Raw genomic sequence first — 23,437 nt, 5'->3', positions numbered from 1 at the left:
GAGAGAACTATAAAAGTGGAATTCAATCAAGCATGATGGTAGAGTGAAGTTCAAGATTTCTTTTTAAAATGTCAATCCAATTCCTTTAGAATAGTTGGAATATTGGAGTAATTTTTGTGCATTGTCTTTTGGTGTGTTGCCTTGCTAAATGAAATAGCAGACGCACAATCAGGCGCGGCAGTCAATTAATCAAATTCATACCCCTTCCACTAATCTTTTACACCTGGACCCCTAACACACAAAATTTGTTCCTCTTTGGCATCACTGTTTTGCCTCTACAGGTGCCCAACTCGAAATGACCCTGTCCCCCGGATTTGGGATGGAGTCATAGGGAGGCCAAAGCAATGGGTACACGTCCACTCAGCTGCACTTCCATACCCTTGCCAAGGTCTGTGGAAGTTTCAGGCTGATTTTTCCAACATCCCCCTTGCTGGTCTCCCTCCATAAAGTCCAACTCATTCAAAATTCAACTGCCCATATCCAGCCTCTCATTGGATCTCACTCACCCATCACCTATCCTGTTGATCTACTCCCTACTCCCTCTTATAACCTTGCTGCACTCTATGCATCTAACCTCCTCCTCCCATGCACTCAGTCCTCCAATTCTGATCTTCTATGCATTCCCCATTCCCTTTACACTTTAGGTGACAGACCCTTTAGCTGCCGTTACCTCAATCTCTGGAGCTCTCTCCCTAAACCCTTCCTCTTCCATGTGCAATTTTAAAGGACATAAAACTCATCTTTTTGATCAAGGTTTTGTCACCCACTTTAACTCTCCACCATGGTTCAGTATCTATTCTTTTTTATTTTTAAGTGCCTTGAGACATTTCTCTGTTTCTACATAAATTTGGAATTGAGGTTGTGAAAAGCGCTCAATAAAACTTGTCTGTGAAAATTGGCACTTTAGCGCTGACAGTTACAGCCGGTTTTGGAAAAAAATGGCGGCTGCCTCACTTCCACCCACCTCTGGCGCAGCCTGCGCTGGTCGCCATCTTGGTGAGAGCAACAGCATGGGTGGGACATGTGTACACCGGCAGTATTCAGAGTTGGCAGATTGTGTCGTCAGTCAGCACGTAACACTGATTTGATGCACGACCTGCCATTTTGGATGTCGCCGTTTCAAACAACGGCCACTCCTAAACACGCACAGTTGAACAGGCGTTCAGCTGCACGAGGGACACCCTCACCAGTGCTATTTAAAGGGAGACATCCAACTTAAAGGCAAGTTGATTCTTTCACTTGTAGAGTCTATATGAATACTGGCTTGCTGGAAGACATTTATAAAGATGTTAAAGTGTGCAGGGACATTGGCAAGGTATTGGTTCCGAGGGCTTTTGCTCACAATACTTGCTCCCAGTCATGGGGCTCTACTTGCAGTCCCCCTCACGCTGCAGCATGACGGAGAGATGGAGCAGAGGTAGCAAAGACGAGCTACTCACAGAAGGAAGAGGAAGAGGGGTAGGATGGCTCTCAGCAGGAGGCCTTACTCACTTGGGGTCTTCAGGGAGCACTTCTCCTACCTGCACCTAAGCCAGGAGCAGTGTATTTGGTGGCTTTGCTTCACCAAGGAGGTGGTCACAGAACTCTGCCACCCCCAGAACCAAACCTGCAGCCTCAGAGCAGGGCAACAACGACTGGCACTCAAGGTGACTGTGGCCTTGAATTATTTCCCCAGCGGATCCTCCCAGGCTGGAATGGAGACATAGCTAACATCTCGCAGTTCGCCATCCATTGCTGCATCCAGGAGGTCACAGTAGCTCTGTAATCTAAGAAAAGGGACTTCATTGTTTTCTCTCTAAAAATAGAGAAGCAGGAGGAGTGCACAAATGACTTTGCCAGGATATCGGGCTTCCCCATGGTGCAGGGTGCCATCAACTGCACGCACATGGCTTTGTGGGAGCCACATATCAATACTGAGATGTACCATAGCTGCAAAGGCTCCCATTCCCTTAATGTGCGATTGATGTGTGCCCACGTCATGCTCATTATGATGCCCGGTATCTTGGCAGCAGTCATGATGCCTTCATCTTGTGCCAGTAATCTTCCAGCCACCACATTGAAACTGAGGGTGGCAGCTTGGAAACCAGGGGTATCTGCTCAACATCTAGCTGATGACTCCCCTCCACAACCCCAACACTCGTGGCCAGCAATCATATAATTACAGCCATGCTGCCACAAGCAGACTATCGGGCGCTGAAGCATCAGTTCTGCTGCGTTGACTGCTTGGGACGAGCGGTGGTCTAATGCATCCTCTACAACTTGGCCATCATGAGGAATCAGCTCTTGCCAACACGAGTTCTGCGACCACCTCAGGAGGAGGAAGGGAGGAGGCACCCTGTAAATTGCCGTTCCATGCTGTCTTTGAGCGCATCACCAGACTCCGGTTCCCCTGGAAAAAAAAACAGATCCCTGTTGCTCAACACTTCACCACCTTACTATCCCTCTGTCACGGAACATCACAGGGGCACAATACTAAAATGAAAGCCACCACAAAACAAACATTCTAAACATAATTTATAAATGTTTAATTCCAATAATACATGACAATGTCAACTCATCGCCCTTGTGCATTCCCTTAGTGTCTGCCTTTCATGTTCCTTTGCCTCTTCTAGTGATCCGATGCAGTGCTACCCCAGTGGCTTCAGCATGGCTGGTGGAAGGTTGCTGACATTTGTGGGGAGCACTGCAGATCGCCTTGCAGGATGACCTCAAGCAGCTCTGGGCTGTAGACTACACCACCTTGGCATGGGCAGCAGTCTGGGCTGGCTGGCTGACCGGCAACTGCAACTGCAAAGGCACTGGTGGAGTGGCAGTGGTGGAATTAAGAAAGCTGTCATCCTGTCAGCAGGTCAATGCTCCATGTAGCCACTGACACACTCCTCAACATTCCTAACCATCTGTTGGAGGATAGATTGATGGACCGTTGTTGGGCCCTGCAAACCCCTTTCCACACTCGTAAACCCAGCCATGACGGCAGCAGTCTGATCTTGCGTGGCAGCAAGCTGAGCCTGCATGAGAGAAGTCTGAGCTTCCACTGCAGCACTCAGACGTTGGGTCACTTCTGCCTGTGCTGCAATGGAAGCTGCGACATTGCCCATCACACAAAGCATTATGGATGGGTCCACAAATGCTCTAATGGAGTTTCCCACTACTTCCATCCTGAAAATTGTGGGCTCCAACCAAGCTCCGAGCAAAGCCCCGTGCAATGTTGGAGCCAGACTCCTCCATGTTCCTTGACAGTGACAAGAGACTTTCTGGCAGGCCTGCCATTGCACCTAGCATTTCTGTGTGCATGCCCATCACCCTTCTATTGAAGCGCACCCCATCGAGTTCCTCATCTGAATCCTGTGCAGAAGAATCGTATGCAACCTTGTCCTCCGGGAAGCTGTCACCTGCACTACTCTCTCTCCCTGGCCTGGCTGCAGCCCACACATGCCAGTGACTCACCATGTGCAGATCCTGCCTTTATACTGCCCTCTAAAATTTGCGCAGTGCCATTTTCTGCGCTGGTGCCTGGAAGTGTCAGATCGAGTGACGGTGTCTCTTCTCCATCACTCTCCTCTACTTCTTGCTGCACAGGCTGGGCTGGTGGCAGTTCTTGAGTATCTGAAAGGAGAAATGCACAAGGGTCGGGTTGTGGTGAGGGGAGCGGGGGAAAGCAAGCTGTGCATGCTTAAAGCAGTTTATGTGAGAAGATATTGCAGGAAGTGGGATGTGAGAAGAAAGATTCGGTATGAGCATACCGTCCTCATCAATGCTTTTAGCCTCGCTGATTGCCACGTCCCTCCAATGATCTCCGGCATAGTCTCCTCCAGCTGAGACAGGTTCTGCAGCCGTGCTTCCCCCCCACCCCCCCCCACCCTCCCAGCCTGTTCCTGCTCACGCTGGTTGTGAGCCACCTTGGCTGCAAGAGAAAGGGAGGTGTGTCAATGAGTGTGGTGCAATGTGTTTGGGTGATGTGCCTGTCATGGTTGAATAGCTAGCATTGTGTGCAAAGTGTGAGATGTGGGTGTGAGGCCTGCCCCAATGGTAAGTGTGTGAGGGTGAGGTGAAGCTATAATTGTGAGGTATTGAGTCGTGATTACTAGAGATTGTTGGTAGGTGAACAATGGGGTGTGGTGCATTAAGCAGTGTGTGTGGCTAGTGCTGCAGTTGGTGGGATATGGCAATTTGAAGATGCATTCATTCATTTTCACCACTCGTATGAGGTCATTAAACTCTTCTGGCACTGGATCCAAATCCTGGGGCAACACTGTTGGCACTGATCGATTCAGCAATCTCCTCCCACTGCCTTCACACACTGTGTCTCGACGGCCTCCTGCCCCAGGAGGACCTGTATCCTCCTATAGGCCCCCTGCACCAAGGCCTTTCTGTGTTGCATCGGAGAATCGAGGTTAAGACATTGCTCCAGCTCCAGTCACAATGTGGTACTTCTGTAACAAAGCACCTCTCCTTTAACAAATTTAACAAAGGAACACATTTCTCGTGCTGCCTGCACTACTCTCAACAGGCATGGGCAATCCTCACCCACTTTTTCGGGCCTTATCCAATTTAGCCCCCAGATCTCTCTCTTTAATGCAAGTTGTTCCTGATGTTGGATGTCAGCTTGTGCTGATTTAACACAATGGCAGTGAAGTGACAAAAGAAAAAATTATGGTGTATACCTTGAACAGTGATTCAAATTATGTAATGGGTCTTGCAGGATAGTAGATGTTATTTTCTCCATTGTAACGTGTCAGAGTTTTATATTTATTTCTAAATTAAAGAAACATTCCCATGGTAATAATTCTATCTGTGTGTAGGTTTAATTTGATCTGTTTTCATAAAGTTCCTTTGTGTATTATTTAATACCGCCTTTAACTTGTTTTTTTAATGTGCTAATGGCATTTTATGTGAGCATGCTTGCCTGTGTACTGGTGAAGAAAATTCACCTCTTGATTTTGCTTTGCTCTAAAAACATAGTTTCTGTGAACTTTGTGGCTGGATGAGATTCTGGCATTTAAAAAAAAATACACATTATTCAATTGAAGATTTAAAACTGGAAGTAGTTACCAAATACTTCAGCTAAATAGTTTCTTCTTAGGCGGTCCCTCGTATCGAGGATGACTTGCTTCCACACCAAAAAGGGATGAGTTTGCAGGTGTTTCGATGAGGACCTGATATTCCAGGTCCCGAACTACATATTTTGGTTATAAACATAATTCCAGTCATTAACAACTATCATTGCTCCATTCATTTATTCATTTGTTCCTGCATCCCCGCTCCATTCATTTACTGATATGCTGGTGTTCCTGCTGCTTGGTGAATTTATTGATTCACTGTTGCCCACTTCTCCATTTAACTCACTGGTGCCTGCTGATGATTTAATTGTTGCCTCCTTGCTGTATTAATGTGCTGGGGCCTGTTGCTCCATAACGGTATTCATTCACCGCTGCCTACTTACTTGCTGCAGTGACCATCGGTATCTCTGTTTGAGCCAGGATGCATGTGGTTTGTAAATAGTTTACCGTTATTTGAATGTATATAATTGTTTTCTGTGAAACTGTGACATTTGTAGTTTTTGCCTTTCTATTTCATTTGCAGAACTAACCCTGAAAATCAGATTGTGAAATCAGGATTTACAAGTAGAGAGATAATTATTTTACAAAATGATGACCCAGGTGGAGTATTCGAATTCTCCCCACAGACAAGAGGACCATATTTTGTTTATGTAAGTCTGGATGGATGGTGTTGAAAGTTAATTTTTGAACTTTTTTGTAGAAAATTGTGAACAAAATGCAACTTTACTTGTTTCTCCGTGAATTATTTTTTATATACCCTGGATTATCAATTTGTTTGATTTTTCTAGCTTTAAAAGCACACAAATTCCCTAATATTGTGACCTCACTGGGAGGTTTCATTTTACCACCGAATGGAGACGGGACTCAAAACAAAGTGGAATTCTATTACGCAGAATAGCGAGGAACTGAAAATGCATTTATAACCAAACTTGTTTCGAACAGGACTGGCTATAACCAGCACATAATATAGGAAACATATCAACATTTGATAATTTGCAGATATAAAGAATTCTTGCCTTCTTTCTTCCTTTGCTGAAGGGGTGAACTCCTTGCTAGGATACATTTCCACAGGTTTCAGATGTGTTCTGTTACATTAGTCCAATGGCTGTTATTTTTGTGTGAACCTTCACAGTGAATGGCAGAATGCTATTTGATGACAAGCCAACATAACCGAGTCTATTTCTGTCCTTATCTGATTGCCACAAATGCACACATCTAGCGGTCACTGGATAACACTCAGGAGAGGGAATCCTGACTGAATTTCCTTTGAGCAGCCAATTGCAGCGTTCCTGCTGCCACTTATTTCTTTTTCCGTGTCCTCACTGATCAAGAATTGCTGTAACAGTAGTTTCTCAAGATTGGAAGCTCATGTACAGGCGTCCATATATGTGGCTGTGACATAAATGATGCATTGCCCAGAAACTTAACTGGATCAGCCACATAAAATACTGTGGCTACAAGTGCAGGTCAGAGGCTGGGTCTTCTGTGGTGAGTGACTCATCTCCTGACTCCCCAAAGCCTTTCCACCATCGACAAGGCACAAGCCAGGAGTGTGATAAAATACTCTCCACTTGTCTGGATGAGCGCAGCTCCAACAACACTCCAGACTCGACAGTTGACATCATCCAGGACAAAGCAGCCCACTTAATTGGCACCCCATCCAGCACCTTAAACATTCACTCCCTCCACCACCCGTGCACCGTGGCTGCAGTGCAATAACTCGCCAAGACTTCTGCAACAGCACCTCCCAAACCTTCAACCTTTACCACCTAGAAGGACAAGGAGCAGGATCATTGGAGCACCGCCCCCTGCAAGTTCCCCTCCAAGTCACACACCATCCTGATTTGGATTAAAGAGATTTACTAGCCTTGTTCTTTTCAAATCTTAGTGAATCTAGGATTTCTGAAGAGGGATAAGGCTTCTTTATAATCTTTGAGGCAGATCTGTTTAAAATCTTTGAAGCGCACCAGCTGCTCAGATACTTCTGTAACTGTTTATAAAGGCTAATTAAAAGGTAGTCTTGTATAGAATTGGAAATTAGTATTTTCTATTGTAAGGAGGAGCTAGTAAAGGTAACTGCTACTGAAGCTGTATCTGTTATTATCTGCCGTAATTTTTTCTCGTGGCTTGGTGTCAAATTTATCTGCTTTGTCATGTAACACTGCTGTGAAGCGCCTTGGGACGTTTTACTACGTTAAAGGCGCTATATAAATAAAACTTGCTATATTATTGCATTATTCGCTTGTTAATTTTCTATTTAATGTATGTAAATTTCCCCCTGGGCGATTGCAGGTTGACTTCAATGAAAGGAATATTGGGCGGGATGTATAGAGGACGGCTGATCCTTAATAGCCAGTTTTCCTCCACCGCTAGAAATTAAAATTGGTCCCAATAAATTTGTTTGGCAGTTAGAGCAAAAAGTAAGGTCCAATATAATGTTGTTCTGCTATCGTTTGAAACAAGGAGGATCATATGGAGCTGTGGGATAGAATCAATAGCTAAAGCAATCTTAAAAAAGGGTTCTTCGTGCATGGGCACACGAGAAACTCCAACACCATTGCCTAGATATTCAGAACAAGTGACAACACTCTCAAGGGCAGAGGGAACTAAAGCTCATCGATGAGATTAGTCTGAAATATGGAAGTCAAAAATATCTGGAATACAAAGGATAAAAGAAACCAAATAATGCCACAGTGGTACAAAATAGAATATAAATATACCCTATTTTTCTGGTCCGGGCTCACCTTTACCCAGGATTTTGGGGGGAGTTAATTAATATGTTCAACTTTAATTCTCTTCCTGCTCCTGCATCGTTATCTCTGTAGGATCTGTCCTTGGCCCCCTCCTATTTCTCATCTACATGCTGCTCCTTGGCAACATCATCCGAAAACACAGCGTCAATTTCCACATATACACTGATGATACCCAGCTCTAACTCACCACCACTTCTCTCGAACTCTCCACGGTGTTTAAATTGTCAGACTGCTTGTCCGACATCCAGTATTGGATGAGCAAAAATTTTCTCCAATTTAATATTGGGATGTCCGAAATCATTGTCTTTGGTCTGTGATACAAACTCCGTTCCCTAGCCACTGACTCCATCCCTCACCCTAGCATCTGCCTGAGGCTGAACCAAACTGTTTGCAACCTTGGTGTCAGATTTGACCCTGAAATAAGCTTCCGACCACACATCCACCTCCGTAACATTGCCCGTTTTGGTCCCTGCCTTAGCTCATCTGCTGCTGAAACCCCAATGCATACCTTTGTTACCTCTAGACTTGACGATTCCAAAGCACTCCTGGCTGGCCTCCCACGTTCTACCCTATGTAAACTTGAGGTCATCCAAAACTCGGCTGCCCATGTCCTAACTCGTACCAAGTCCCGTTCACTTATCGCCCCTGTGCTCGCTGACCTACATTGGCTCCTGGTTAACCAATGTCTCACTTTTTAAAAATTCTCATCCTTATTTTCAAATCTCTCTATTGTCTCGCCCCTCCCCATCTCTCTAATTTCCTCCTGTACCACAAACCCCTGAGATATCTGCACTCCTCTAATTCTGCCCTCTTGAGCATCCCTGATTTTAATCGCTCAACCATTGGTGGCTGTGCCTTCAGCTGCCTCGGCCCTAAGCTCTAGAATTCCCTCCAAAAACCTCTCCGCCTCTCTACACCTCTTTCCTCCTTTAAGATGCTCCTCAAAACCTACCTCTTTGATCAAACTTTTGGTCATCTGCCATAATTTTTCCTCATGTGGTTCGGTGTCAAATTTTGTGTCTTATAACACTCCTGTGAAGCGCCTTGGGATGTTTTATAGGTTGAGCGTCCGAAATTCGGTGTTCCGAAATTCGGAATGTTCCAGATTCCGGACGCCGGGCCGATCTGTGACGGAGTCATCCGGGAACCGGAAAATGTTCCGAAATCCGGACTCTCCCGCCCCGGCTGCCCGACCTCGAGCCCCGCACGACCTCGACCCGCTCGACCTCGCCCCGGCCTCTGTCGGCACGACCCATCTCGCCCCGACCTGCCTCGCCCTGATCCGCTTCGCCTCGCCTCGCCCCGCACCGACTCACCCCGACCCCGACCTGCCTCGCCCCGACCCCGGCCCCGACCCGCCTCGTCTCGACCCGCCTCGCCCCAACTCGCCTCGTCTCGACCCGCCTCGCCCCAACTCGCCCCGCACCGCCCCGCCTCGCCCCGACCCTCCACTCCCTGCACCGACCTGCCTCGCCCCGACCCCGACCTGCCTCGCCCCGACCCCGGCCCCGACCCGCCTCGTCTCACCCCGCACCGCCCCGCCTCGCCCCGACCCTCCACTCCCTGCACCGACCTGCCTCGCCCCGACCCCGACCTGCCTCGCCCCGACCCCGGCCCCGACCCGCACCGCCCCGCCCCGACCCCGACCTGCCTCGCCCCGGCCCCGACCCGCTTCGCCCCGCCACGCCTCGTCCGGACCCGAACCGCCTCGTTCCACCCTGCCTCGCCTCGCCCCTTAGATGAAGGAATTAAGTGTATTATCTCCAAGTTTGCAGATGACACTAAGCTGGGTGGCGGTGTGAGCTGTGAGGAGGATGCTAAGAGGCTGCAGGGTGACTTGGACAGGTTAGGTGAGTGGGCAAATACATGGCAGATGCAGTATAATGTGGATAAATGTGTGGTTATCCACTTTGGGGGCAAAAACACGAAGGCAGAATATTATCTGAATGGCGGCAGATTAGGAAAAGGGGAGGTGCAACGAGACCTGGGTGTCATGGTACATCAGTCATTGAAGATTGGCACGCAGGTTCAGCAGGCGGTGAAGAAGGCAAATGGTATGTTGGCCTTCATAGCTCGGGGATTTGAATATAGGAGCAAGGAGGTCTTACTGCAGTTGTACAGGGCCTTAGTGAGGCCTCACCTGGAATAGTGTGTTCAGTTTTGTCTCCTAATCTGAGGAAGGACATTCTTACTTTTGAGGGAGTGCAGTGAAGGTTCACCTGACTGATTCCCGGGCTGGCAGGACTGACATATGAGGAGAGACTGGATCAACTGGGCCTTTTTCAGTGGAGTTTAGAAGGATGAGAGGGGATCTCATGGAAACATATAAAATTCTGATGGGACTGGACAGGTTAGATGCGGGAAGAATGTTCCCGATATTGGGGAAGTCCAGAACCAGGGGACACAGTCTAAGGATAAGGGGTAGGCTATTTAGGACTGAGATGAGGAGAAACTTCTTCACTCAGAGAGTTGTTAACCTGTGGAATTCCCTACCGCAGAGAGTTGTTGATGCCAGTTCTTTGGATATAATCAAGAGGGAGTTAGATATGGCCCTTGCGGCTAAAGGGATCAAGGGGTATGGAGAGAAAGCAGGAAAGGGGTACTGAGGGAATGATCAGCCATGATCTTATTGAATGGTGGTGCAGGCTCGAAGGGCCGAATTACCTACTTCTGCACCTATTTTCTATGTTTCTATGACCCGCACACCCTGACCTGCCCTGCCCTGGCCCAGGCCCCGAACTGCCTCGCCCCGTCCCGCCTCGCCCCGCACTGACCCGCCTTGCCTCGTCCCGCCTCGCCCCGACCTGCCTCGCCCCAATCCACCTCGCCCCGCCCCGCACTGACCCGCCTTGCCTCGTCCCGCCTCGCCACAACGCACCTCGCCTCGCCCCGACCTGCCTCGCCCCAATCCACCTCGTCTCGCCCCGACCTGCCTCGCCCCGACCCACCTCGCCCCGCACTGACCCGCCTTGCCCCGACCTGCCTCGCCCCAATCCACCTCGCCTCGCCCCGACCTGCCTCGCCCCGACCCACCTCGCCCCGCACTGACCCGCCTTGCCTCGCCCTGCCTCGCCCCGACCCACCTCGCCTCGCCCCGACCTGCCTCGCCCCAATCCACCTCGCCTCGCCCCGCACTGACCCGCCTTGCCCCGACCTGCCTCGCCCCAATCCACCTCGCCTCGCCCCGACCTGCCTCGCCCCAATCCACCTCGTCTCGCCCCGACCTGCCTCGCCCCGACCCACCTCGCCCCGCACTGACCCGCCTTGCCTCGCCCTGCCTCGCCCCGACCCGCCTCGCCTCGCCCCAATCCACCTCGCCTCGCCCCGACCTGCCTCGCCCCGCCCCGCCTCGCCCCGCACTGACCCGCCTTGCCTCGCCCTGCCTTGCCCCGACCCACCTCGCTTCGCCCCGACCTGCCTCGCCCCAATCCACCTCGTCTCGCCCCGACCTGCCTCGCCCCGCCTCGCCCCGCACTGACCCGCCTTGCCTCGCCCTGCCTTGCCCCGACCCACCTCGCTTCTCCCCGACCTGCCTCGCCCCATTCCACCTCGTCTCGCCCCGACCTGCCTCGCCCCGTCCCGCCTCGCCCCGCACTGACCCGCCTTGCCTCGCCCTGCCTTGCCCCAACTCACCTCGCCCCGACCCGAACCCGACCTCACCCTGGCCTCGGCCCAACCGATCTCCCCTTTCCTCAGCCCGCCCGACCCTATCTACCTCGGCCCAGGCAAAGATGTTCCGAAATCCGGAAATAGCCGGATTCCGGAACGGCCTTGGTCCCAAGATTTCTGGATTTCGGACGTCACACCTGTAACATGTTAAAGGCGCTATATAAATATGTTGTTGTTGTACTAAGGCTGATTAGAATGTGCATAATTCAGTGAAACCCCACACTAACATTTCTATCTTTTGTTTGTCGCAAAAAGCTGTGGTATTTTTCATTAAGATGTGATTTGCTCCAGGAACTTGAGCACCTAAATCTAGGCTGACACTCCAGTGCAATGTTGAGGGAGTGCTGCACTGTCGGCGGTTCCGTCTTTCGGATGAGATGTCAAACCAAGGCCCTGTCTGCTCTCTCAGATGGACGTAAAATATTCCATGGCACTATTTCGAAGATGAGCAGGGGAGTTATCTGCTGTGTCCTGGCCTATATTTATCCCTCAATCAACATAATAAAACAGATTATCTGGTCATTATCACATTGCTGTTTGTGGAAATTTGCTTGTGTGCAAATTGGCTGCCACGTTTCCCACATTACAACAGTGACTACACTTCAAAAGTACTTCATTGGCTGTCAAGCACTTTGAGACCTCCGGTCATCTTGAAAGGCGCTATATAAATGTAAGTCTTTCTTATATATGCTAATTGATTTTAATCGACTAAAAATATTTTCTTTCTTAGGAAGGTGTTGCCTTTGAACTGAAGATTGTCCGATACCGTGGGGCACTTCTGAAGCAATTCTTGCGCTATGTTGTGGAACCAAAAAAATCTTTTGAGTTTTATGGGAATACAGGAGTTTTGGAATTTGATCCCGGTGAAAGGGAGGTAGCAATAACATTGTTAGCAAGGCAAGATGACATACCAGAGGTAAGGCTTTGGGTAGATTTATTTTTTTCAGGTGTAAAAGATCTTTGCTGTGTATACAGGGTATTTGAAACTTGGTAATAATGACAATTCCAGAAATAACTATTGGTACAGTATATTTTGCTGTTCATGCAATCAGATTCCTTTCAAGTATTTCTTTAAAAAAAACTCAAGGACTGTGTTCTGCTGCAGGTGGGTAGGGCTGTGATGAAAAAGTGTAAACATTGTAATGAAATCTTCTGGGCAACCTTGTTCTTGCAGTGCTTGAAAAAGCAGCAGCAGGCCTTGCTACTATTTAAAAAAATGTCTGGAATTATTCTGTTCCACTTTAGTGGTATGACATTTCTGCTAGCAAGAAAACTGTTTTATCTGATGGTTTCTGTTGTAACTGATCGTTTTGTTACAGTTGACTACAGCATTTATTTACCCAGCCTATCTCATTTCCCAAGATGCTTCAACATTTTGCCATCCTCTCATTGCTAAATCTAAAAAGATTCCAGAATACCTATACAGACTATCCTATGCTACTTTAATCAACAACTACTGGCTGAGCATGGAATTCCCAAAGTCCCAGCCATTCAGGAACATTATATTCGAGAGACATTCAACCTTTATTGAAACTTATAAGGCTCAATGCTGTTCGGAACCATATATCCCTCCAGTCTTTTAAGGGTGTTGATTGACCACAGTATTGACTCATTTATCTGCATATTTTATTCCATATATTTAACTCTGAGGGAGAACAAATTCTTTCCTCTTACTTGAGGCTTCTTAATTTTGGACCTCTCTCTTTGTAGCATTTCAACTTTCATTAAAAACATATTAATGTCTGCTGATATATTTGTTATTTATTGACTTGTTCTTAGCTGGATGAACACTATTCTGCAATACTCAGCAGCCATAGTTTACCACCAAGCGAATTAGGAACTGCTACACAAGTCAATATCACAGTTTTGAAGAATGATGATCCTCATGGTGTGATACAATTCATCACTCAAGAATTTACTAAAACTATAAATGAAAGCAAGGGAGATACTTTGTGCACAGGTAAAAACAACTTTACCAATAAATGATTGATTTTGTTTTCCAGTAGCTGGGTGGGATCATAATGTTATAAAAGTTATCACAAATCCCCTTAAAAATGAAATAACTTGATTAACAGAACAGTAGTCATTTTCTGATCTCTCATACATTTAGCACTATTGAATGAATTAACGTGTCTAGGCTCAATGTAATTTAAAAAAATGTTTAGATGAAAACAGGCCCTAAAAAGTGTAAGGCCTCATCATTCGCACACATACAGCAATCAAGGTCTGTAAAACCAACTTGGTGGCCTATATCAACAGGAAATGTTTTCACTCCATCAACATGCAGCTAGTCTCTGACCACAAGCACAAAGTAATGCAGGTTACAGTGATACCTTGGCAGGAGGCACAGTGCCTTTTTTCGACACCAGTACATGGTGCCAGGACTGTTTCAAGGAACATCCAGACTGAGTTGTGGGTACTAACATTGTTACAAATCTTTAAACAGAGGTTGAGAGAATGTACAACGAGGCTCATTGAAAGCTCTGCTTTAGGATGCCAATGCCTGGACAAATCAGTTGATGTCTTACTGCACAACCCCTAAAATAATTTGTGTCTGATATTTCTTGCATAAGTTTGCCATCCAAAGAATGGAACCCAGTCAAGCAGTGAACCAGGAAGGTAGACCTGCAGTCTCAGTGGAAGAGGAAGAAGAAGAAATGGGAGAGGCTGTTGTTTCAAACATATGAATGTCTCTCTTATGGCCCTGCAGTAATTCATTGGTCTACAGGATCCTGGAAGGGGGTTGAAATACAAAGGGGTAGAAAGTTATGTTACAGTTATATAAAGCTCTGGTTTGACCTCATCTGTAGTACTGCTGTTGGCCGTGCAAATTGGCTGCGTTGTATCCTACAGTGACTACACTTCAAAAAGTACTTAATTGACTGTAAAGCGCTTTGAGACGTCCAGTGGTTGTGAAAGGCGCCATATAAGTGCAAGTCTTTCTTTTCTTTTTCTTTATGTACTTGTTCTACAGTTCACTGAGAGGGCACACTGGATTGGTTGAATGGGCCACCATCCTAAAACGCAAATGCTTCATCCATCTCTGCCAGCTATCCCCAGCTGCTGTGTTCCCCCTGTGGATAACCTGGGTTCTCTGTAGGGACAGCCCCCTGGCCCCCAATCAAGCTTGCCATCAAAGTATCTCGTCCAGCCTCTCAAGGCCAGAATGAGAGCCTCATGCACGTTTAAGCCCAAGGTCTCAATGTCATTGGACACAATGTTTGCTGGCAAAAGCTAACCTGACTTTGGGGCCCTCTGCTTGGAAGTACCCTGCAGGCCAACCATTTGCTCCATGGTGTTCTGCAATTCATAAATTACTCTCGTGTCTAGACAGATGTTGAAGCAACAGTCCTGCATGTTCTCTGCTGTTCCATGCAGGGATCGTTGAAAATTCTCAAAAGACTTCACAAAGAGTTTCTAGGGATTAATGAGGTCTATTCCCTAGACAGCCCTGTGTGCCTTGTAGCAGCTAGCCAAAATGATCCTGCCCTCATTTCTTCTTGTTCATGATCATCTAATGTCACTCCATGAGCTCCACTTCACTTGTGTAGTGTTTCACCAGGTGGTCCCTCCTCACTTCCAAGTGGGTATTTCTGTGCTGATACTGGATTGCTTGAGAAGTGTTGATGTGAAGGTCTAGCTGCATCAGCATAGGAAATTCCTACACAAAGGACTCCAAGAGTTAAATTACAAGGAGAAATTACACAATCCCTGGAATTTAGACGGTTAAGGGGTGATTTGATCCAAGATTTCAAGTTGCTAAGGGGAACTGATAGGGTAGATACAGAGAATTTATTTACGCTGGTTGGGGAATCAAGGACATGGGGACATAGCCTAAAAATTAGAGCCAGACCAGAGAGTGAAGTTAGGAAACACTTCTACACGCAAAGGATGGTAGAAATTTGGAACTCTCTTCCACAAACAGCAGTTGATGCTAGGTCACTTGCCAATTTTAAATCTGAGATTGATAGATTTTTGTTTACCAAAGGTATTAAAGGATATGGGGCAAAGGTAGTTTTAAGGAATTAGGTTGCAAATCAGCCATTATCTGATTGAATGCCAGAACAGGCTCAAGGGGCTAAATTGCCTACTGCTGTTCCTATATTCTTAAGAGAAAGGAAAACTATGTTAACATTAGTATGTGGCAAATATGACCAAGGCCATTTAGGGGAATGTGCCAGCCTGCCATTCAGTGATTGACTTTAAAGGAAAGGAAAAAGAAGAAGCTGAAGTGAAGATTTACTTTGTTGGGCTGGCATCAGACCACAAAGCCTCTCTCGCCCTTTTATTTAATTATTATTATAACCTTGAGCAATCAATAAAGTAACCATGATTGAAATTGAAGGAGAAAGAATAACTCAACCATTTCCTATTAAGAAGTCATTCTTATTGTATAAAAGTTTGCAATACTGTACAAGGAATTGTGATACATCAATATATATTTGCATATATGAACAAAGCTTACTTTATAATAATTAACTATTAAAGGACTGGATAATTGGGCAACAGCGGTATTTCTGTTTATGGTGTAATAGAGTAATAACATACTGATATTTTGGGTTAGGTTGTCCTCTGTTCTACTACCCAAGCTTTGTCCGGGCCAGTGTTTAAATGATGATGGGAGATGGGGTTAGGGAAGCAGACCGATTTGCTTGCCTTCCCATCACGGTACTGATTAACTCAGGTTAGGACCAGAATAGGAGTGGCAGTACCTCTTCGGAGCAGCTGTCTGAAGACCACAGAGGGCCCTGATTGAGGGAGAAGATCTGGTTTCTCTTTCTGTCCCCATGACACCTCAAGAAGATGGCAGTTCATTTTAGAAAAAATCTATGCAGATTCTTCAAGGTGCTTTTGCCCTCTTTATAACTCTTAACTCCTCCTCCTTCTGATACTGCAGAAGGTGTCCTGCTGCAGCACTGCTGTACTTTCCTGGCATTTTGGACTCTCTCTGTATTGCAGAGAATACTGCCAGGAACCTGACCTGCATGCTTGATAAACTCTGACCCAGGAAAATGGGTTGTGGTCACAGCGGGGTCAAGGCACGAGGTACATCAATCTGTCTCGGCAATACAAGAGGGTTTTGTGAACCTGTAGAACACCATGCAGGAATTGGTTGACCTGCAGGCTACCTCTGAGGACAGAGGGCCCAAACACAGGTTTCGGTTTGCTAGCCAACATTGTTCTTTATGTTGTGAGCTATTTTAAATACCTTGTGCCCATACAGCTACGCTCAATTAAATATTTTCCTTTAATTTAACAGCTGACTTTCCCCTAATCCGTGACCGAGGAACGTTTGGCAATGTTAGTGTATACTGGATTGTGGACCCTGCTTTCACTAATGATGTTTACCCAGTCCAGGGCGTGGTCAATTTTAACGGTGCCGAATCTTCAAAGAACATCACTCTTCAGTCCCTTCCTGATGCAGTGAGTTATGGTTTTTCCAGTTCAGTACATTCTGATAATGGCAGGTTTTAAAAAAAACAAAGACTCATGTTCAGAAGGTATACGAATTTTTTAGAAACTGCAATTTGGATGGAATTTGGTTGGAATTTGGGGTGAACCTGTTTATGGATCTCTGCCCGATCTAACTTAACTTTAAAATTCTAACTAGTTGTGGAGATGAGCGCATCTTCTGCCTGCCCCACCTACATCCCAGCAGCAGTTTGAGAACATGTTTGTGGACATTCCCAGAGCCCCACACGTTCTGTCATTATGCCTGTCTTCTGTTCATTGGTTGACCTCTACTGGACAGAAGAGACATCCCGAAGATGAAAAATGTTCCCTGCAGTGAATGGAACTTTCAGCAATAAGGGCCTAGAGCTTTCTGTCTGAGTGGCTAAGGGCTCCTTAAGCTCACTACCTTTACTTGCTGCATTGATAATATCTGGGGGCAAACCTGGGCTACCTCAAAAATTCTTCCAGCTTGCTCCTCTTAGATCCAGTGGAACACACATCTGCTGTGAGCAAGCACAAGTTCCATTTTGGGCTTCCTCATTGCCCCAACATTGAGGGAGTCCAAGGTAATTGATCCCAGATGGCTTGGTTACCTTAAGCCCGTCACACAGATATTCCCAGCAGGGATTAAAGCTATTTTTTGCTGTTTTAATCTTCAGCCCGTCTGAGTCTCAAAGGATCTGAGGTGCCTCCTCTCGGGCCGTGCCTGAGATCCGCCACCTCTTTGGGTGGGCTGCTCTTTTGCAGTTATACAAATGATTTGAGATGGGAACATGATCGATTACACAGAGATTTTTGTATTTAATTGTACATTGTTTAGAAGTAAAACATATCTCCCAGTTCATTTCTGTAGAATATTTTTCTGGTAAGATTGATTTAATTATATTTGCCTTGCTTTGATACCATATATATAATATTTGCCAAGCAAAAGATTAATGGTCCCAGTGTTACTTTTGCAGAAAGTAATCTATTCATCCAAATGATTCCACTAAATACCTTATCAGAGTTATGACATTTGAACCTCAATGTGGTATATGATATTACAAAAAAATGTATTGTAACAAAATATTTCCCTGGTCCTTACTGAAACTTTATTGGGCCATAATTTGCAACCCCTACGGGTGCATACGAGTTGCGCATATGCCCGTAGGGGCCGAGTAAGTTCTGGGTTTAGGCATGCGCTAAAACCCAGAACCTGTGATCTGTCAACAATTTTCGTGACAGATCGCACGCACCCGGGGGAAAGGGCCTCCGCGGGTGGAGAATTGGGTTATTTGCCCAACTTCTGCCCGGTGAATGCCCGTGAAATTCTTACACGTGGTAAAAGCAGGCATAAGACCTGTTTTTACTAGCGTAAGAGTTTAAAAAAAAATAAACATAAAAATGTTTCATTCATTTATACATTAAAAACCCTGTGCAATAAGGTAAGTTTATTTTTAGCTCCGTTAAAACCTGTCAAATTTTTTTTTTTTAATTACATTTTTGTTTTAAAGATTTAATTAAATGCCATTTTAATTAATTTTAAATATGTAATTTTTGAAAATGTGTTTGATGCCTAGATGTATTTTTTATGTGATTCCATTCATACTTACGGGAATTCCGTACGGAATTCTCATTGGCATGAATGTAGATTCCCTTCCTTGATTGGTTGGGCCAGCCCACGTGATGCCAGGGGCCCTTGCGAACCTCTATGCAGGCCTACGCATTGAGGCCCAGGAGCGCAAATCTCTGGATCCCGAAGCTGAAGGTAAGTTCGTAGATTTTTTGCTGATCGGAGGCATCTGCCCGTGGGAAGCCTCAGACCGTAAATTCAGCCCCAATGTAGTCTGTAAAGAAAATCAAAACTAGATGAATGAATGGCCTGGTAAGACAAATTATATTGTCAGAAATCAATGTAGCTTATATGAGCTTCTCCAAAATCTGCAGTTCAAATAATGCTCGTCTTACCCAAGACAGTCATCCAGCACTGCATTTCCTCCCCTCCTCCTCCTTTAGCAGATACCTTCGTGGAGCGGGTGCCTGCACAACATCTGTTAAACAGTTGACCCCTCCCTGACTCTGGCTACTCCAGTGGGATCAGGAGGAGAGGTCATCACAAGTGTGCTCTCAGTCACACATGCACCAGTGGAGCTGGGTTGAGGATTTTCTTAATGTCCTTCAGTATAGAGTAGGAGTCAACAACAACAATTTACATTTATATTGCATCTTTAAATCTTTAACCTGGAAAAATAATGCAAGTTGCTTCATAGAAGCATAATCCGATACTGAGCCAAAGAAGGTGGTTATTAGGAGGGGTGATTAAAAGTTTGGTCAAAGAATTGGGTTTTACAGAGGTTCTTAAAGGAGGAGAGAAATGGGGAGAGGTGAAGAGGTCTAGGGAGAGAATTCCAGAGCATAGGTCTAAACTGCTGAAGGCACAGCCGCCAGTGGTGGGGCAAAGGTTGTGGGAGAGTGAACAATAGACCATTGTCAGGGGAGTGAACAATAGACCATTGTCAGGGGAGTATACAATAGACCATTGTCAGGGGATCACTAGTAGAATTGTAGAACTGAACGAGGTTACAGAGATGGAAAGGCACAAGGCCATGAACAGATCTAAACATGAGAATTTAAAATTTCTAGCATTGGGGGTCTGTGAGCCAATGTTTATCAGTGAGCCCAGGGATGATGGGTGGGCAGAAGTTGGTACAGGATAGGATGCAGGCAGCAAAGTTTTGGATCAGCCAGGGAGGGGAGTATTGGAATAGGTGAGTGAGGAGGTGACGAGGCATGATGAGGTTTTCGGCGGCAGATGGGCTGAAGCAGGCTGGAAATGGGTGATATTATGGAGGTGAAAGTAGATGGCCTTAGTGATGGAGATGATATGGAATCTAAAATTTTGCTCTGGATCAAATAGGAGTCGAGGTTGTGAACAGTCTAGATCAACCTGAGCGAGTAGCCAGGGTGGGGAATGGAATCGGTGGCAAGGATTCGGAGTTGGGATTGGAGATGGTTAAGACATTGAGACCGAAATTCAGGGTCTCAAAGAGACCCATTAATGCCCGTTTGCGGCGGCCATTCTTAAAAATCGAATGGCCGCCGCTTAATGGTCAACAGGCCGACCCGACGGAAATTCAGGTCGGGAATTTTTTGGCCTGGACCCCATTCCGCCCAAATAGTTGCACTGCCAATTTAAAGCATTAAAAAAATACCAGCCATTTTCAGATGAATCCCTCGATCCCCGCTGTGCAGGTTTTTCTGTCAGTGCACCATCTCCGAACTGAGTAAGGCCCAACAGCGTGGCCGTCCTTAACGGGGAGGGCCCAATGCCGCGGCCGCAATGATAGAATTTTTGCCAGCTGACTTGCCGATCGACCGACAAAATACTGGCCCCGGGTTCGGCTGGGCCGCCAATGGACAGCCTGGTACCCCCTCTTAGGTGCCAGGCCGCTGGCCTGGCCGAAACCATCCTTGGTGGCCTAGTAGCCAAAGTTAAAAAACGATCGAATCTCTCCCGTTTAACTGAGGGGTGAGAACGTGGTGACGTACACGCGCTGTGATGTCACCACATTGATTGACAGTGGTAGATGCATATTCAGCCATTCAGCCGAGCTTTGAGTCTAAGGCCCGCCCCAAATGATCCATTTCCTGCGGGACTTTGAACAAAATTCAAAATCCTGAAAATAGATCTACTCACCGCACCAAGAGTTTCAGCGGTCAGTTACCAGTTAAAAACTTATAGGTGTGGCAGCTTTCTGGTGCACCTGAATTTCGGCCCAGCTGCATTTTATAATTGGAGGCAAATAAATTCATAAACCTATTACAAATCATTAATTGAGTCAAGAGGAATAACTTTTCAATATTCAGCAAATCTGCATGTTTGTGTTAATACACTAATTTGCTTTAGCTTTAGTTTTCTAGAACAGCTTTCATACACATTTTACACAATCAAAAGATATGTATATTTTGAATTTGAGTTTCTATCTTATCTATCATATGAGTTTCATTGAATATCAAATCGTAACAGGGTTGACGTCCATGAGATGTTAACAATAGCATTTAGAATGTGTAATGGATAATGTTTATTATAATGGAAGCTTTAACTTTCAATTTGTTGAAATCTTGCATATCCAAAAGTGTTAAGTAGTAAGTGATATGTGCTTTGCAGTTTGACAGATGCCATAATTTACATGGCATGCCTGGCTGATTGTGAACATTACCAATAGTAATGTAAACGCTGGAACAACATATTCTATTACAAACATAATATTGACCAGGATAATTAAGGCTTGTATGGCTGCAGGAAATGTAATGTGATGATAGTCCAATGTTAAAATATTCCATGGAGTTTTTGGTTGAATTCTTTGGAAAATGCTAACTACTGAAGTGGAAACCAACCTGTACTTTACTCATTATATAAAAAAAACTTTACATAAGCTATGAAACTCCAAGTTAATTTACTTTGTTATCTTTGTAATCTTTACCCAGATTCCTGAGGAAATAGAAACCTTCACAGTCATCCTTTGGAATACCACTGGAGGTGCCAGACTTGGAAGTGTACTTAATGCAACTCTTCTTATTCATAAAAATGATAATCCCATTTATTTCGAAGGTTTGGTTCACTTCTTATAAAGTTTATCTATATGCATTTTGATAAATTTCTTCAATTTTTAACAAACCTATTAATTTTAGATGAAAATAAGTTAAAAGGTTATTCTGTGGAATATGCTATTATCCTTTGGCATCAAATTTTAAATCCACGTAGGCTGATGGAACATAAGCCTCTTTTATGAATGGTCTTGCGTGAAATTACATAGAATGTACACCACTGAAACAGGCCACTCGATCCAACAGGGCTATTCGAGCATTTATGCTCCACAAACTTCACGTGAGGCTTCCCACGGGGAAATGTCTCTGATTGGCAAATAAAATGCCCGGTGTTTTTATCAGTAGGAATGCAAGAGTCAGATTAAAATTGTAAGATCTAAGTAACTGACACTCCTCACGAGTGAAATTAATTGATGGTGTCAGTGTTGGCAATTAGCAATTGCAACAGGAGTAGTGAGCCAATTAAACCAGATGGATAGCACAGGATATTAGTATTCCAACTCTGAACTGTGAAGTTAGTGGGAGTAGTGTTTATGTCTGTGAACTCCCACACAGCGATACGGTTTCAGCTAGCATAAGCACTGATTAGTGGAAGCCAAGTAGCAATTGCTCTTCTATTGGTGATTTTGAGGCTGCTTCAAATCCCAAATCTGATTCTGTCATCAAGTTCCAGACCGGTCTCCGATGATTACCTTGGGCTTGTTCTTCTTGCATTTGGACTCATAGTCTGCACATGAAGTGGAATTTCAACAGGAGAGTGTTGCTTGACTTTTTATTTCCTGTGTGAATTTGTTTATAGCCACTTAAAGGCAGTGCTGTAAGGGACATAGACTGACTGGGCTTGTGGCATCTGTAATTGTCTACACTGTTCTGAACAGGTTGACAGGTCTTGAAGGTGGTAAAGTGTCAGGAATTGGGTGAGCTGTCATTAAATTGATGTAGTCTGTAATATACAGGTTTGCCATAGTGTACAATATGATTTGAACTTCTTCCATGCCTAATAGCAATAAAATGTTAATGTGAAGCAAAATAAGAGGTAATATATTGAATCACTACATGTTGCAAAGGATGGGATTTGGACATTGCTGAGGAAAACGCCATAAGAAAACCATTATGGGTGGAATGGATATTTTAAATCTGTAATTTGGAGTGAAACAACATTAATTTGTTATCTCAGGCTTGTCACTGATGGGGAAACTTTGAGTGTGCAGGTGCAGCGTCCAAAATCTGGAGTTTCTATGTTTCTATGTTTCTATGTTCCGGAATACGGACCCTGGACCAATTGGTGGCAGGGTCGTCCGGAATCTGGACCCGCCGACCCTGCCGACCTCGAGGTCCTGCCGCTGCCTGACTTTGGGCCTCGCCTCAGCGTCCCTCACTTCGCCGTTGCTGCCCTTACCTCCGAGCCTCCTTGCCGGCCCGCCTGAACACCTCCTCTGTGGCGGGTCCTGCCCGAACATCTCCTCCTCGCCGGCCCACCCGAACACCTCCTCCATGACGGGACCCCGCCCGAACACCTCCTCCATGCCTGGGCCTCACCCGAGCAATTCCTCCTTGGTGGGGCCCGCCTGAAGAGCTCCTCCTCGGCGGACTCCACCTGAACAACTCCTTGGCGGTTGGGCCCCGCCCGACGACCTCATCGACGGGGCCGGCAGCCCGAGCAACTCCTCGGCAAGCACCGCCCCCCCCCTCCACCCCCTGCCCATTTCTGATGTTCCGAAATCCAGAAATACCCGAACCTGGGCTTGGGTGTTCCGGATTTGTGACGTCAGAAAGGCGACACAAAGTCCGGAAAAACATGGAATCCGGAATGGCCTCGGTCCCGAGTGTTCCGGAGTCTGGAAGCTGCACCTATACTACCCAGCAGTTAGTAATATTGGCCCCAAGTTTCCAAACGTGGCAAAACAGGCGCCC

General features: G+C 46.0%; 1 protein-coding gene across 5 annotated transcripts in view; it reads left to right on the top strand.

Annotated features, from left to right (window-relative positions):
* The window catches only part of adgrv1 (adhesion G protein-coupled receptor V1), an 892,784-nt gene that overhangs the window by 146,391 nt on the left and 722,956 nt on the right, over positions 1–23,437 (top strand). For all 5 annotated transcript variants that reach the window (XM_070885047.1, XM_070885038.1, XM_070885028.1 and 2 more), the window contains 5 exons: positions 5,584–5,710; positions 12,213–12,398; positions 13,262–13,442; positions 16,743–16,906; positions 21,404–21,527. In XM_070885047.1, coding sequence (XP_070741148.1) covers positions 5,584–5,710; positions 12,213–12,398; positions 13,262–13,442; positions 16,743–16,906; positions 21,404–21,527 — 782 coding nt within the window. The remainder of the gene's footprint in view (positions 1–5,583; positions 5,711–12,212; positions 12,399–13,261; positions 13,443–16,742; positions 16,907–21,403; positions 21,528–23,437) is intronic.

This window comes from Pristiophorus japonicus, chromosome 1, assembly GCF_044704955.1.
Source record: "Pristiophorus japonicus isolate sPriJap1 chromosome 1, sPriJap1.hap1, whole genome shotgun sequence".
In the NCBI taxonomy this organism is placed as follows: domain Eukaryota; kingdom Metazoa; phylum Chordata; class Chondrichthyes; family Pristiophoridae; genus Pristiophorus; species Pristiophorus japonicus.
This window is presented reverse-complemented; position numbering and strand designations above follow the sequence as displayed.